Raw genomic sequence first — 17,998 nt, 5'->3', positions numbered from 1 at the left:
CAGTTTTACCCCTCTGCTGTTAGCCTCATCAACAAGAACTTTTAGAACTCTAGATTGTTGCTATCACCATTTATCATCACCATTTATTTATCTTAGCTCATACATTCTGTACATTTTGTAACATTGCTATAGTGTTAAGTTTTATTATATATTACTTGTTTTACTACTATTTTTTTTAATGTTAGCACCAAGTACCGCAGCAATTTCCTAATGTTGTGAACTTGTTCACTCATATGGCAATAAAACTTTTCTGATTCTGATTCTGAATAAAGCTGTTTTTCAAAATAAAAGCCTGTGAGTTTGCTGTAGACCTGACCAAATCCATCAGTCTGTCCATCTTCTAACATCCCAGACAGCAGATTCACATCTGGACATTTTCTGTGTGCATGTGACCCCAAACCCAGAATTAACATGTTCACACTCCAGACAAAACAGCAGAATTTTGTGTTAACAGTATGTCACACAGGCCTAAAAGAAAAAAAAATATATATATACATTTGATCTAATGTGAACACCATCACAGTGCAAATATAAAACTTTATTCTTCCTAATTTCTTATATAGTACAAATGACCACATCTAGAACCTGTGGTTCCCCATGGGTCAGCGTGCTGGTGTTACCATAACAGGATAGATTTTCTAGTTTCCATTCACTATTAATACAATTAAACACAGCTTATCCTTTGGGAAACACTGTGCTACATCTGCTATAAATCATGTACAAAATTGGAATTACCGCAAAGTGAAGTTGACTGGCACCAGAAACACACTACCATCCATTGTCTGAATTTACTAACTCTGGACTCTTTGCTGAGTCTGTGCATGTCCCAACTTTGAGTCCTTCTGATAACGTGTTCTTACAGGGATCACCAGTCTGCTCGCCAATGGCACCTATACATCTGCTTATCCTCCACATGATGTGAGTATCATGTTTTTGCCAACAGAAAGACTTCAGTTCACCAAAACACATGCTGCTGTGGGCTGTATAATGTATGTTAATGAGGTCATATTGTACAAAATCAGTTTTTATCTCACTGTTACGTTTAAATATTTTGGAGTTTTATGCACGTTCTCACAGCTCTGTCTGTACATGTAGAAAATTTCATGGCATTAGCTGAATTTAGAGCTGAAACTCACTCAGTCATCTTCAATCACTTACTCCAGTTAAGGGTTGTTGGGTGCTCGTGCCTATCCCAGCAGTCATAGGGCATGAGATGGGGTACACTCTGGACAGGATGCCAGTCTGTCGCAGGGCCACATATAGACAAACAAACACACTCACACCCGCACGCACAGCAATGGACAATTTAAGGTTTCTAATCCACCTAACCTGTATGTCTTTGGATGTGGGAGGAAGCCCAGCACCAGGAGGAAACCCATGCAAACATGGGGATAACATGCAAACTCCACACAGAATGACCACAGGTGGGAATCGATCCCATGACCTTCTTGCCATGAGGGAACAGTGCTAACCACTAAGTCACTCTGCTACCCAGAGTTGAAAGGGTTCCTCTTAAATTAGAAATCTGAACTTCCGCTTGTACCTTGAGCATGCCCCCTGATCCAGTCTGCACTCTGTGTCACTGTGGGCAGCTATTACATTGGTCCTGCTCATAGAGCCCTGATGCACAGGTCAACCCATACCCTGCAGGCATTGATGAGTTGAACGGTGGGTTAGGTGGGTGTGGGTAAGTTTGGTCAGAAAATATTGTGGGGACACATAGGGCAGGACTTAGTTCCCCCTAAGTAATTAATAATTTACAGATATTATACAGACAGTCTAAATGGCATATAACAGGCTAAGACATGATGACTTCCATCCCCCCCCCCCACACACACACACACACACACAGGCCCACACGTGTGCGCAAGAGGGTGTGTTTGACACTGCTTGATATTGTCGGCATTTATGCTGTGTTCACATGTTGGTATAATAGTCACCATTATATCATGGTGTAATAATGGTCCTCATGGCAGAATTCCTGTCATAGACTGACAGTGATGATGCTAATGACCTGGATAATAATTTATTAAATTGAAAGATACAACAGAATTTTAGCATTTTGCACAGTGTTATATTAAAACAGGAAATCCTGGTTCTGTTGTTAACTTTTTGTTAGGTTCTAGAAGAATTTCACTCTGTAATGCCACAGAAAATATTCAGCATCACCTGATTGAAACCGGGTGACTCTCTGCACTTAAATAATCCATCTGTCAGTCTTTCATCCTCATAAAAGATGCAACAACATCCGATTAACCATCTGCTGCTTCCAGCCAACATGTGAGAGCAACATAAGTAGTGTAACCTACACTCGTGGTGGAAATCCTTGTTGTTTGTACCAGTGCCTGTCCTTTTTAAAATGTGGATTAAATAAGAAAAGACATTCTACCTCAGTAGTGTGGCTTCCATTGCAACATAGACTTGTTTTCTTCTTTTTTGTGGATGGGTCCTTCATTAATGCACATTTTTGCAGGATAGGCAGTGCGAATTAGTACTCATGAGGGGTTGGATGGGTGTGGGTGTTAAAATCCCTGACCGGTGCTTCACTATGCCCTATAGAGTAACTGCTATGGAGACTCGATTTAAAGGACTGTATAGGGTTGACTTGTGATGGTACCCCGGGGCATCGGTCAGGACACAATAACAGGAGATAGGGGTTCAGTTGCAGGCACAGGTGAGTTACAGGCATAAAAGGGTATCTGGGGCAGAGTGCAAGTGTGTGTGTGTGTGTGTGTGTGTGGTTATTCAACAATGACGCACACTGGCGCTGCACAATGGAGTTTTGGTGAAAGAATGAAACTGACTTCTGGGTACTTAACTTCTCTGGCTGGTGTTATCCCACAGTGCAACCCACCGCTCTCTTAAGGTGGTACAGGTAAACATTGCACCTCCGCTCTTAAGGTGGTCTATTGAGGCGCGTAATACAACAAACATAAACATTGAGAGGCTCTCTGACAGTAACTACAGAGCACCTTTCCAATACTGCTTCCACAGTACAAATGTGCTCATAGGGAGGGCCCTGCTACATGTTCAGAGTGGACAAAAGGCAATGCAAAGTCCCTGTAAGTATAGCACATACAATTTCATTATAGAATTAATGACATATGTGTAAATAATGACAATAAAGTCCTGAAAAGGTAAATTTCATCACCTTACTCATGTGGAAGGAAGTGTTGCTTCCCTTGTTTGTGAAACCTTAACATAAAGAAAGAAAGATATCCAGGATGATTTACGTCATTCTTTGACACAACATGCACAGTTAGGTGGCATTACACTAACGCACACACACATTTGTTATTGAAATACGCTGTTGAAATAACATTTTCCTTCGTCATTTTAGCAATTAAAAATCACTCTAAATTTTCTCTTGTGGAAGAAAATGTTGCTTCCCTTTGTTCTCTTGCTTGTGAAGCTGTACCATTAACACAGAAAGATATCTAGGATGATTTCATGAGAGACATATTTTGATTATTTTTGTACACATTAACTCCATTTAAATTGCTGTTTTGACACATGTGCACAGTTAAGTGGTATTACACAAAAGTGCACAAACACATTTGGTACCGAAAGTAATGAGTAAAAAATATTTTCTCCGGTCATTCTTCTGATTAAAAACCACTAACAATATTTGTTTTTGAAAGGAAATTTTGCATAGAAACAGCCAGCTTCTTAGAGACCAGGGACTATATGCAATTACGCAGTAATGATGTATACACATCAAAATCCATGCATGTGCATTTTCCCACATGTGAACTGGTATTTATAACAGAAAAACGTGGTGAGAATGTGCACAGCTAATGTGTAATTCATGTCAAAAGCCATATAGTGAAGTGCAAATGAAAAATAAGATGAAATGAAATGCATCATAAAACAAACCAGCCAGTGCCACAGAGTTTGCAGGTTTTATCACAATGTACCACATACTGTAAATGAAATTTATTAGATTACCCCTGCCACATTCCTCTGTGTAATGTTGAGTTGTGTCAGGAAGGTCATCCGGCATAAAACGTCCACATGCAGATCCACCTTGGATCTCCTGTGGCGACACCAAGTGAAAAACAATGGCGCAGTCCAAGGGAATTACTTATTTACTTTTTAATTTTCATGTCAACTGAGATTTAGAAAGATGATATGTGCACACTATACCTGCAGAGCTATAGTCGTGATTAAAGGGCATATCTCACTCCAGCCAGCACTATCTTTTAAAAATTATATACCAGAATATAAATTATTTATATCATGCTGTGTGGCTGTGTGGCCAGTGCAAGTACTGGGAATCTTGTTATGGTTGAGGGTCACATGGATTCCAGTCAATATCAGCAGATTCTTGAGAACAATGTTCATGAATCTGTGACAAAGTTGAAGTTGCGCTGGGGCTAATCTCATCATTCCAATACTTTTGGAGGGGAAAGTAACTCACTGTAGCCCTCTTTAGCCATGAAATAAAAGGGGAGTGGCCTCTGTGTGTTTGTGTATCAAATGAAATCCAGAAAGAGCTGACTTTTGTCCTTTGGCACACTTATACATGTTTTCATGAGGATTCAAGTCGTGAAAACAGCAGATTGAAAATTATATACCGGATTATAAATCATTTGTTCTAACTCTTTAAATTGTCCTGGGCCTGATATAGATAACTAAAGTAAAAAAAAAACGAAAGCCAGAGTGTGTCTGGAAAATGCACAACAGATTCACAGCCATTTTTATCCACAATCATTATGTGACGGCTGGAACTGACTTGTAGCCGCATGAGAGTCACTCTGCCTGTGTCCAGGTACAGTCCATGTCATGCTTACACCAGTACACAGAGTCAGTTCAGGTTGCTTTTTTCTGTCTACAGATGTAATATGGCTTTAATTTGGCTTTCAAGTCAAATTATTGTATTTTGTCATCAACATATGCCCATCTCACCTCAGAAAAAAATATAACTCACATACGCACATCTCAATAAGAATTAATAATAATCACAATACATACCGTATTTTCCGGACTATAGAGCGCACCTCAGTATAAGCCGCACCCACAAAGTTTAAAAAAAAAATGGAAATGTACATATATAAGCTGCACCAGGCTAAAAGCCGCTGATATCTACTGAACTGATTACGTAGTTTAACTGAACATAAATGAACTGATTACTGTCCAAACGGTGATTGTAGCATAAAAGTGCTGATCAAACAAAACAGAAAAATGATTGATTGGTTTATTCATCGTCCTCCTCCGCACTGAAACCACTGAAGTCATCTTCTTCAGTGTCGGAGTTGAACAGCCTCAGAAGAGCTTTGTCACATACCTTTTCTGTGTCGATATAAGTGTTGCTCTCCGTGTCACTGTCATCCCGGGGTGAAGCTGGCTCTGAAGCTGTGCTGCCGTCTTCACACAGCAGTCCAGCCTTTCGGAACCCATTGGTGATGGTAGATTCCTTCACGCTGCTCCACGCTGTTAGGATCCACTGCCAGACATCAGAAAATGATGCCCTTCACATGCAGCCAGTTTTTGTGAAGGATTTATCACCGCAAGTCATCCAAGCCTCCCATTCACCACGGAGTGCTGCTTTAAACGCTCGATTCACACTGATGTCCAGGGGTTGCAAAAACTTTGCAACAGCAGGAATCGAGTTGGTTCTCTTGATGACTGCTTTCACTGAATCGGTGATGTGGGCCGTCATACTGTCCAAAACAAGCAGCGCTTTTTTCCGGTGAAAAAATCCTCCTGGGCGCTTTCCGTAGCACTCCGTTAACCAGTCCTTCATTAGGCTTTCTAGCATCCATCCTTTCTGGTTGACTTTAACCATAATGTCCTTCGGGAGTTGGTCTTTTGGCAGAGTTTTGCGCTTAAAAATTACCATCGGGGGAAGCTTCTTTCCAGGTGAAATGTGTCCTCTCGTGTCCGGTGGTTTTCACCATAATGGATGATGCACCTGTCTTGTTTACAGTCCTGGTCAGAGGCAGATCAAATGTCAATGGCACTTCATCCATATTTATAATGTTGTCTGGTCCTATGGCGTTCTCCGCGATCTTTGCTTCAACAAACTGTCGGAAATTTGCAACTTTTTCCTGGTAGTCCGGGGGGAGTTGCTGACAGAGAGTTGTCCGCGCCCTGATGGACAGGCTCTTTCTTCTCATGAATCTGAAACACCAGGACGGTCCTCCATTAAAAATCATCAATATTCATTTCGCGGGCGATTGATTTGGCTTTCAGCTGAATTTGCACAGTGTATACACCTCGGCCACCTGCTCTCTGAGTGTTAACCCAGTCCTCAAGAACATTTTCAAGTTCAGGCCACCTGCTTTTATGTCCTCTGAAAGCCTTTCTAGTCTTTTGGCATTGAATGAGTTCTTCCCGCTGCCGTCTCCAGCACCAAGCTTACGTGCAGCAGCTCTATTTCCTTCCTTTACTGCCAGATCGATGGCCTTCAACTTAAATGCGGCATCATATGAACTTCTTCGTGTGGTTTCCATGATGAGGGAGTGTGGGTTTGAAAAAAAACCTTCGTTGTGCCTGCTGCTTGCATGTGCTAAATGAAAATTAGTGCTTTCTTCTTTGATTTCCAACTTTGACTTCAAACCTCTCATTTTTTTTTTTTTTTTACTTTCTGCTAAAGCGCCCCCTGGCGGGTGAAGAAAAAAACACAGAAAAGCCGCACCTCAATATAAGCCGCATGTTTCAAAGTGTGGGAAAAAAGTAGCGGCTTATAGTCCAGAAAATACGGTACTCTGAAAGCCATGTCGCCGGTGTTGCTGCTGCTGAGTTTGCACACAGAGCCGGGTAGAACAAGAGTAATCAGAGATTTCTGACGTCTGCCAATCTGGATCCGATTTACCTCCAAAATTCAGTGGAGTCTTCCAGGCCCAAATATCTATCTGTGGTGCAAATTTGGTGAGAATCAGTGAAACAGCTTTGAAGTAATCATTCAAAGCCTATATAAAGAGAAATCTTGATTCAGAATACACATTCGGATCTGGATCACCTCCAACATTTAGTGGGGTCTTCCAGGGTCTAATATCTATCTGTGGTGAAAATTTTATAAAAATCCATGTAGTAGTTTTGATGTAATCCTGCTAACAGACAGACAGACAAATAAATATACGTTAATGATTTTTTTTTTTTTTTGCATCCTTATTGGCAGATGTAGTTATTGTTCAGCTGTGTGGTGCTGTCATTTGTCCACAGTAAAGTGCATTCCTTCACCAGACAAGCCAGCTCTCAGTAGCTTAGCTTAGCATGGCGTGACGCTCGGCTGGTTCCACGCTTTCGGAAGAGGCAACAGGCTTCATTAGAATTCTCCTGCACACATGAATGAAAAGGATAGAGTCCATGGTTATACCTGTTTCTTGAAGCCCATTCCCACACTGTGCTTGGCTTCATTTCTACAGTCTGTCTGAGAGGAACTTAAAAATAAAACCTCCCACTTTGCTCCTCAAACTCTTATCGGTGGGAAAACTGTCCACCTTCTAAACAACACGAGTGCCGTTGCTGCATCCTCCCAAAACACACTTCTTCACCATTTTGACCTATTTACTGTCAAAGTTCACACAAAAGAAAAACAGCTTTCGAGCTGCAAAAAATTTGGGCTTTCACATTCATTTCAATGACAATGGTTAACTCCTCTGAGGGGGCGGTCACTAAAGTAATGTCACCAAAGTCAACCTTCCCAGCAGACTATCAAATCTGACCATTTATTAGCAGATTGATTCATGCTAATTTACCTGTGTTTATGACTTAATATCTCAGGGCATCTGGCACCAAAAATAAAACACAATACTTCAATATTTTCATAATTATTTATTCAGAACAGTCAGCTCATTTGACATTTCATTTACCAGAGATATGCACTTTAAAAAATGAGGCCACTTGTACAATATGATCCATTTAACATAGAGTTTGGGACTGAACCTAACCCCAGACTTCCACAAATAAATTCTCACTTTGTGGTAACGTACAGACTGTAGAGTATGTTCATCCAAAATGGAACAGAAGCTGAGTATGCTGAAGGTTTATGTTTGTGATTGACAGGGAGACATCAAGGGGACAGAATCCAACGACAGGAAGGTAAGAGTTCAGTACCACACTTGTGTCAGTCCAACAGCAGATTCAGTCATACACACAAATTTGACCTCACCTTGTATGTACGAGTAGTAGTACAGAAGCAGTAGTGTTAGTAGTTGCAGAGGTGTTTTCAGTAGAAGTGTTCTGTCATCTTCTTGCTGTGTTGCCCTGTAGTCCTTCAGGTCTGTCTTGATACTGGTCCACATCCACATGTGCTTGTTTCTCACACCTGCTATAGGGCCCCCTTCACACATAGTGCAAAGTTGGTTGAATTGCACATTAAGTGCACATGAAGCAGGAATGGTATGCAAAATGTGTAAAATCGTAGCTGCATCCAACACCTCATACACCTCATGCTACAACTGTTTGCACACACTAGCAGTTGAAAGACAATGTGTGCACTGTGTGAGCCCATCGAACCCTCTCATGGCAGGTGTCGACCAAATTCCAGCTGACACACACAAACATCTAAGACCACTCGCATGGCACTTAGAAAATGTGTGGCCATTCACACTGTTAACATGAAAACAGTCAGCAGACGATCACTGTTGAGCTGGCAGTGAAATTTGTCTAAGTGCCCCACGACTGTGTGCGTGTGGTTCACACACCCTGCCACGGGCGAGGCATCTCTCATCTGATCACAGTTGACATCTTGGTTTGTACAGTGACAGGACAGGGGGCGTGGCTGGCTGCCCACAGCTGGTGTGACATCTCCAGTTCTGGACATCACAGCTGCAGCACACGTTCCGTGTTTCCACACAAGCACACACACACCAGGACAGGCAGGACCAGGACAAGCCAATAGTATGACAAATACACCACTTTCAGTCATGTATCAGCAGAAATACACTGTAACAAATGCTGTTTGTTCAGTTATCACAGTGTTTCTGTGAAGGCTGTCAGTTATCCAGGAGGTTTTCATAGTAGAGAAGCTTGAATCTTCGACTGGACTGGGTTACTTGATGCGAGGACATTTCGCTTCTAATCGCAGAAGCTTCCTCACCTAAATTTCTTGCTCTGGTAGTCTGACTTCTGTCTTGACTCTTGTAGAGAAGAATAACAGAAGCCAGCAAAGCTGGAGTTTAAACCTAACCAGACCCCTCCTACTGAGAGGCAGACTGCTATTGGCTAGTGACTAATAATTGCTTTAGCACCTATTGTGCACTAGTTAGTACCCTCCTAATGACAGGGCAGCTGTCCCTCCTAATGATGGGACTGACATCTCACCTGACGACTCTCCTGATGATGTGAATGGCTCATTACCATGAACCATGAAAAGATTGAAACTGCTTTGACCTGAGTACCCCATTATAAACAGGGTACAAAGCATGTCTCAGACCCCCTCCCCGGTTAAGGCTGGGTTTCAACTGTTTTACATACAATGCTTCCTTCACTCCTCTCTCAAACTGTTTCTTTTCTCTGGCTAAGATTTTAACTTCGTTGTCTTCAAACATGTGGTTTGGTCCACCGGCGCACTCTCTACGATGCTGGTATAGTCTTTTGTGCAACGGCTGCTTGTCTCACCTATGTAGTGTTCGTTACAGTTTTCTTGACATCTGATAGAATACACTACATTGCTTTGTTTGTAACTAGGGATCCTGTCCTTAGGGTGAACTAATTTCTGTCTCAAGTGTTGACAGGTTTAAAGTAAACTGGGATTTTGTGCTGTAGTTTTTCCCCTACTCCTGCTAAATAAGGGAGACACACTCCTCTTCTTCTTGTCTCTGTCTCCTGTCTGTCTGGTCTCTTTGTTCTTTGGGACTTCTGCACTTTATCCAGGGACCATCGTGGGTACCCACATACTGTGAGGGCTTTCCGGACATGTTGTTGTTCTTTAGCCCTTCTCTCTGTAGTTGTGGGCACGTGTAGGGCTCTGTGTTGAAGAGTCCTGATCACCCCGAGTTTGTGTTCAAGGGGATTGTTTGATCCAAAGAGCAGATATTGGTCAGTGTGAGTGGGTTTTCTGTAAACCCCTGTCTGGAGCTGCCGGTTCTCTCCAATCGTCAAACACCACAGTCAAAGAAGGCTAAATGGTTGTTTCTGGCATCCTCACATGTGAACTTGATATTGGAGTTCACCGAGTTGATGTGCTCTCTAAATGCCTCCACTTCCTGTTGCCTGATTTTAACCCAGGTGTCATTGACATATCTGAACCTGTCACTGGGAGAGAAGCCCATGAATGATGCCATGGCTCTCTTCTCCACTAGCACCATGTACAGGTTGGCCACAATGGGGGATACCAGAGACCCCATCGCACAACCATTTATCTGCCTGTAGCAATTTCTCCGTAGATGCATGGAGTGGTGTCCCCAGAGTACACTCTGTAGTACGCCTGCCTGTCACGTCTGTAGTACTCCAAAACCTGTCTTTTTCCAGGTTTTGGAGGTATTCTTATAGCCGCTTCTGGGATTAGAAGCAAAATGTCCTCGCATCAAGCAACCCAGTCCGGTCAAAGATTCAAGCTTCTCTACCAAAGTTATCACAGTTTTTTTTGTTTTATTTTTTTTAGAAAATACATGTATCTGCTTGTTGATTTTAGCCATTTCACGCTCCTGTTAGAAGACAGTGATTGTAGCACAGTGGTAATCAGAGCATGTGGGCTTGAATCCTGTAAGTGGCTTTTTTTTTTTATTTAACCAGGGTAATTTAACCGCGGGGTTCTGTATTGCGTCCCCTTTTATGTATTATTTATATCAACCCAGTGATATTCACTAATTATACAGCTGTTTTTTTATTTTATTTTCCTCCACATCAGTGACATGATGTGGTGCACCCCATGGAACATAGTGCGAGCAGATGCAGCTGCTCGAAAGACACCGTTGCATGCAGAAACCATTGCACCAGGATTGTGCACGCCTGCCCGTTGGCGCGATGTTTCGTGGTTCACTCATTCGAGCTGTTTCGCTGTGAATCGCCCTGAGTTGTACAGTTGTATGGAAAAGTTTGGGCACCCCTGATAATTTTCATGATTTTCCTTTATAAATCATTGGTTGTTGTCTGGATCACAAATTTCAGTTAAATATACATACAGCAGACGACGAGCACACTGATATTTGAGAAGTGAAAGTTTCTAGTATTTACAGAAAGTGTGCAATAATTATTTAAACAAAACTGTGTAGGTGCATAAATTTGGGCACCTTTGTCATTTTATTGATTTGAATACATTTAGCACTAATTATTGGAACACAAAATTGGTTTGGTAAGCTCATTGACTCTTGACTTCCTTACACAGGTCAATCCAATCATGTGAAAGGGTTTTTAAGGTGGCCATTTACAAATGTTTCAGTGCACTTTGCACAAGGAGATGCTGTATGATGTTGTAATGCAGAGGAAGCCTTTTCTGCGTACACGCCACAAACAGTGTCGCTTGAGATGTGCTAAAGCACATCTGGACAAGCCAGCTTCATTTTGGAATAAGGTGCTGTGGACTGATGAAACTAAAATTGACTTATTTGGACATAACAAGGGGTGGTATGCATGGCTGAAAAAAGAACACAGCATTCAAAGAAAAACACTTGCTACCAAGAGTAAAATTTGGAGGTGGTTCCATCATGCTGTGTGGCTGTGTGGCCAGTGCAGGTACTGGGAATCTTGTTAAAGTTGAGGGTCACATGGATTCCAGTCAATATCAGCAGATTCTTGAGAACAGTGTTCATGAATCAGTGACAAAGCTGAAGTTGCACCAGAGCTGGATCTTTCAACAAGACAGTGACCCTAAACACTGCTCAAAATCTACTGAGGCATTCATGCAAAGGAACAAGTACAACATTCTGGAATGGCCATCTCAGTCCCCAGACCTGAATATTATTGAAAATCTGTGGTGTGATTTTAAGGGGGTTGTCCATGCTCGAAAACCAACAAACCTGACTGAACTGGAGATGTTTTGTAATGTGGAATGGTCCAAAATACCTTCAACCAGAATTGTTTAGATGCTGTTATTTCTGCAAAAAGATCTACTAAATATTGATGTATTTTTTTCTGTTGGGGTGCCCAAATTTTTGCACCTGCCAATTTTGTTTAAAGAATTATTGCACACTTTCTGTAAATCCTAGAAACTTCATTTCATTTCTCAAATATCACTGTGTTTGTCTGCTATATGATACATTTAACATAAATTGCTGATCCAAACAACCAATGATCTATAAAGGAAAATCATGGAAATCATCAGGGGTGCCCAACCTTTTGCATACAACTGTACTTATTCCCACTATGTGTGAAGGGGCCCTTACATTTGCTGATTGTTGAGCTGTTTGTGCTCAGATACACTTTATTTACCAAAAACCTCCTCTAGGAAGAAAGATTTGTTCATAAATATTTTGGTTTATTTCAAAGTACTTTTTGGTTATATGAAGAGTTGTGCATTTGGGCAGAGCCCAGAAGTCATACAGGTCTAGTCAGGTGTACCTTTTTGTGTATAATTCATGTGGATTTCTGTTATTATTTTCTATTATTGCACATTTATTGCTGTGATGACACCCCCTATCTGTGCTTATTTACATCGCAATTACAACATTCATAGTTCAACATTCATTCTGAACCTTTGCAGAAGTCCGTCTGTGACATTGTGTTGCTGAAATATTAATAGAAACATAACATAAAACTGATTTAGGCTTGCCGGTGTGCACATGGATGTACAAATATGCTGCACCATGTTTTTTTTTGCAGTGATTGCGTTTATAAATCTATGAGATATTCTGACATTTGAAAAAGTCCTCTCTTGACTGTTATAGTGATGATTTATTTGTATTCTATTATAGAAAGCGTGTATGTTTTGTGCTTGATGTGGTCATTTACTATGTGTTTTCTCTCTTTGACCTAAAGACTGTGCTTGCTGTGTCCTGCAATGAAAAGTCATTATTTTGTCACCTGGCTCTGTTCCTCTCTGCCTGTCACTATGTTGGCATGTGAATGTGCTCACAGTGATTTATGTGCTCTGTTCTGGGCAGAGCCAAGTCAGCCGTGTGAGGAAAAATACAGAGATTAAACCGCACTGAAGGCTTCTGCAGATAAATGTGCTCCACCTTGTGCATGTGCATGTGCATGAGCTTACCACTGCAAGCACTCGGTTTAATATTAATGGACGCATGAGCTTGGGAATGATTGTATTTTTAATTAAATGAGAGTTGCTTACAGAGTTTCACATGGAATGGCCAAATGGCTGACTTTGTTGGCATAGAAATACTGATTAAAATTCAATACAGCTCGTATAAAGTTAATAGTCCACAAAAAAAGGAAGAAAAGAGAGGTGGATGTGGAGAATGGTTCCCTCAAGTTCAATTTCAGCACACATCCAATTTATAAGCACTGGAGACGCAGAGAGGTTTTTCTGACAAGTGCAGCTTAAAGAGTGAAGCTGAAGTCGGAGCTCCTGTCAGGATGCCTGCTCAAGAGAGAATGCTTGATTTGATTTGGACCATTTGTGGATGATTGCTCCCCTCCTGCTGTTGTTTGGCCAGACACTACTGAATGAATTAAACTGTCTTTCACTCTTTCACTGTAAGATCTGCAGCGTTTGCAGAGCGAAACTGCAGTCAAACGTTTGGGTGCCACAATAACAGACAGGCCTGAGCCGCACCCTCTGAAGCACTTTGGAAAATTAAATAACAAATCCACATGTCTAACTGAGGATATCTGTAAGACGCACAGGCTAACAGTGACACATGAAGGGCAGGGTTAACTATATCTGCCGTGATAAATGCAATGCATACTCTCCAGAGTGCAGGATGAGTCCAACACTTTATAATCTGGAAGTAAAAAGCAGTATGTTGTGAATAATGACAATGCATAGATACAGAGTTTCACATATAACCCCAATTCCAATGAAGATGGGACATTGTGTAAAATGTAAATAAGAACAGAACACAATGATTTGCAAATCCTCTTCAACCTAGATTCAGTTGAATACACCACAAAGACAAGATATTTAATGTTCAAACTGATAGACTTTGTTGTTTTTTTGCAAATATTTGCTCATTTTGAAATGGATGCCTGCAACACATTTCAAAAAAGTTGGGACGGAGCAACAAAAGACTGGGAAGGTTGATGAATGCTCGAAGAACAACTAATTGGAAACACGTAAGTGTGAACAGCTGTGTGAAAAAAATATTCCAACAGTTTAAGAACAATGTCTATCAACGTCAGTTGCAAAGAATTTAGGGATTCCATCATCTACAGTCCACAATATAATCAGAAGATTCAGAAAATCTGGAGAACTTTCTACACGTAAGCGGCAAGGCCGAAAACCAACAATGAATGCCCATGACCTTCAATCCCTCAGGCGGCACTGTGTTAAAAACCAACATCAATTGTGTAAAGGATCTTACCGCGTGGGCGCAGGAACACTTTAGAAAACCATTGTCAGTTAACACAGTCGCTACATCTACAAGTATAAGTTAAAACTCTACCATGCAAAGCGAAAGCCATGCATCAACAACATCCAGAAATGCTGCCGCCTTATGTAGGCCCGAGCTCATTTGAAATGGACAGACGCAAAGTGGAAAAGTGTGCTGTGGTCTGATGAGTCCACATTTTAAATTGTTTTTAGAAATCATGGACGTCGTGTCCTCCGGATAAAAGAGGAAAAAGACCATCCAGATTGTTACCAGCGCTAAGTTCAAAAGCCAGCATCTGTGATGGTATGGGGGTGTGTTAGTGCTCATGGCATGGGCACTAACACATCTGTGATGGCACCATCAATGCTGAAAGGTACATCCAGGTTTTGGAGCAACATATTCTGCCATTCAAGCAATGTCTTTTTCAGGGACATCCCTGCTTGTTTCAGCAAGACAATGCCAAGCCACATTCTGCACATGTTACAACAGCATGGCTTCATAGTAAAAGAGTGCAGGTACTAGACTGGCCTGTCTGCAGTCCAGACCTGTCGCCCATTGAAAATGTGTGGTGCATTATGAAGTGCAAAATACGAAAAAGCAAAACATGTTCTTGATTGCAAAGCACTACATACTCTGTATTGTTCATTGGTTGCACCCTACTCCCCCTACTATCGCGGGGGAGGTGATGGTCTAGTTGTTAAGGTGTTGGGCTTGACACCAGAAGATCCTCAATTCAAATCCCCCGCCTGACTGGAATATCACTAAGGGCCCTTTTTAAGATCTGCCCTATTGCTCCCGGTGTATAGCAAGCACCTTGTATGGCAGCACACTGACATCAGGGTGAATGTGCCTAATTGTAATGCGCTTTGAGCATCTGATGCAGATAGAAAAGCGCTATATAAATGCAGTCCATTTACCTACTTGACTTACTGTGCTGAAGCTTGGGGCAAAAATGATAAAACTACGTTGCAACCATTATTCGATCTTCAAAAGAGTATTAAGAATGATTCACAATGCAGGTTGGTTACTGAGACCACACCAATCCATTGTTCATTATAAATAAAATATTAAAACTCCATGATACGATTGTGTTTAAGACTGTTCAATTAATGTATAAAGTGAAAAATAAACAACTACCCTTTAGAATTGAAGAATTTTTCATGGAGAGAGAGAGGGAAAATATAATCTAGGGGCTTGTGTTATTTTAAAATTGCTGGTGCTCAGACAACCAGGAAAGGTTTCTGTGTCTCCATTTGTGGCCCTAAAATATAGAATAAACTGACAGAGGAACTCAAGCAATATCCACATATTAGTCAGTTTAAATATCAATATAAAGAAATGATGTTCTCTAGATATCTGACTGATGAAGAAAAATTGCTTTGTGCTGCTGTACGAGGGTAGGCTGAAAAGTTCTAAGGCTGACTATGATGCAGTTGTCGAATTGAACAAATTCAGGGTTATTTTTCTACATAGTCTCCCTGTAACTCCACACACTTCTTCCAGCAGTGCTTGAGTGCTTTGATTCCCTTGGCATAGAAGCTTTCATCTTGAGAGTCAAAATAGTCCTCAACGGCAGCCATCACCTCATCATTGCTCCGATAGTGCTTCCCAGCCAAGTTTTTTTTCAGGTTTGGGAACAGATGAAAGTCCGAGGGTGCCAAGTCAGGGAGTATGGTGGGTGATCTACCAGTTAGAATCTACACTCTTGGATAGTGGCCATGGCCACTGTTGACTTGTGAGCTGGGGCATTGTCTTGATGGCACAGCACCTCTTTTGTCAGCTTTCCTGGTCGCTTCTTTTTGATAGCCTCACGTAACTGTCTCAGTACGTTAGAATAGTACTGTCCATTTATGGTTTGTCCCTTTTCAAGATAGTCCATGAACACAATGCCCTTGGCATCCCAGAACACTGAAACCATGACCTTCCCCGCAGATGAAACGATCTTGGTCTTCTTTGGAGGTTGTGACCTTGGGTGTTTCCACTGCATTGATTGTTTTTTTGTCTCTGGTTCAAAGTGTTGAACCCAACACTCATCCTGGGTAAGAAAACGTTCCATGTAATTGGCTGGATCCTCTTCAAATTGCGCCACGTTTGCCTTCAACATGACTAGCCTGGTGCGTTTCTGATCAGGCGTCAGAAGATGTGGCATCCACCGAGCTGACACCTTTAACATTCCAAATTCTTCATGCAGAATGTGTTCAGTTCTCTCATGGGATATTCCCACAGCATCTGCTAGCTGATTAATCGTCGATCGTCTGTCGTCCATCACTATTTCATGAACAAGGTCAATGTTTTTCTGGGTTGTGGCTGTTGCAGGCCGCCCAGACCTTGGGTCATCTTCAAGGCTCTCTCTGCCCCTCTTAAATTCAGCTGCCCACTTCTGCACTGTAGATATGGAGGGAGCTTCATCCCCTAATGTAGCAATCATATCTGCATGAATGTCCTTGGGCTTTAACCCCTTCTTAAGCAGGTACTTAATCACACCGCAATGCCAGATTTTGTCCATTTTTGTTGTTTCCCTCTACCACGAACTTTCAAACTTGGCTATGAACCACAAACTACCTCACAACCTGGAAGAAAATAACACAGTCATCAGAAGAGTTGAACTTAATGCATGCCAAGTTTTATTGAAATGGCATTTCTCCTTCTTGGTGAGCCTTAGAACTTTTCAGCCTACCCTCGTATTGTGAATGTAAATTGTTTGGTATTATTATTGTTGTTGTTATTGTTATTGTGGTTACTATTATCGTTACTATTGTTTTTAGTATTACATTAGTTGCAAATTTGTTTGATAGAGTATTTTGAAATCAAATGATGATCAAAGGACTTAGATAGGACAAGGGGTAGGACTGAAAAAACACATACTTCTTCCTACTCCCTTTTGGACACATTATGTTGATGTTGTTTTGTTTTCGTTATGTTGCTTTTCTATGTTGTCGTTCTTTTGATTACTTGTTTTGTTTGTCCAAATAAAACTTACAAATTAAACTTTCAAATAAAAATTTATGTAAAGACAAAACTTCTGTGGGTTTTCTTCGGTCGTGGAGCTCATCTAGGCTGGTGAACGTGTCCTTTCGAGATGAGCTCCACCGCGCAACTGCACATGCACACCTCATCCATCAAGTTGTGCTCACCCACTGAAGAAAAGTAAAAACTTTTGTCTTCACATAAAAATACAGTAATGTATCTTTTCAGTTTTCAAAAGTCAAGACTTGCATGTACACACGCTGTCTTTAAATCAGAATATTGTCATTAGATGACGGGGGGCTCATTGCTACGGGGAGATACGCATGCGCAGTTGCACGGTAAAGAGAGGTAGGTAAACTCAATGGGGAGAGGTGTTGAAGTCCAGGTTGAGAGAGTTGCGCATGTGCATGCATATGCGCAGTTGCGCGGTGGAGCTCATCTCGACAGGTAGATCACCTCGTCATGACACCAGCTCTCTTTAACAGATCTTTTGGTGTCACTAGAACGACTCTGTGTCGAACAAGTGGTGCACCAGAAAGTGCTTTTCACCCATTGTGCTCGCTCTGATCAGACTGTTCTGTTCAGACAAGTTCGGCACCCCTGCTGTTGACATGTGGCTCAGCCTTGCGTATGCACAGTTCACACGCATGGTCCAC

The 17,998-nt window shown here is 41.5% G+C and overlaps 1 protein-coding gene across 1 annotated transcript in view; it reads left to right on the top strand.

Annotated features, from left to right (window-relative positions):
* ano1a (anoctamin 1, calcium activated chloride channel a) overlaps positions 1 to 17,998 on the top strand; it is a 278,021-nt gene that overhangs the window by 166,647 nt on the left and 93,376 nt on the right. The window contains exons 8-9 of the mRNA XM_034183761.1: positions 863 to 918; positions 8,011 to 8,046. Of these exons, the coding sequence (XP_034039652.1) occupies positions 863 to 918; positions 8,011 to 8,046 (92 nt within the window). The remainder of the gene's footprint in view (positions 1 to 862; positions 919 to 8,010; positions 8,047 to 17,998) is intronic.

The sequence above is a fragment of the Thalassophryne amazonica genome, chromosome 2 (genome assembly GCF_902500255.1).
Source record: "Thalassophryne amazonica chromosome 2, fThaAma1.1, whole genome shotgun sequence".
Classification (NCBI taxonomy): Eukaryota; Metazoa; Chordata; class Actinopteri; order Batrachoidiformes; family Batrachoididae; genus Thalassophryne; species Thalassophryne amazonica.
This window is presented reverse-complemented; position numbering and strand designations above follow the sequence as displayed.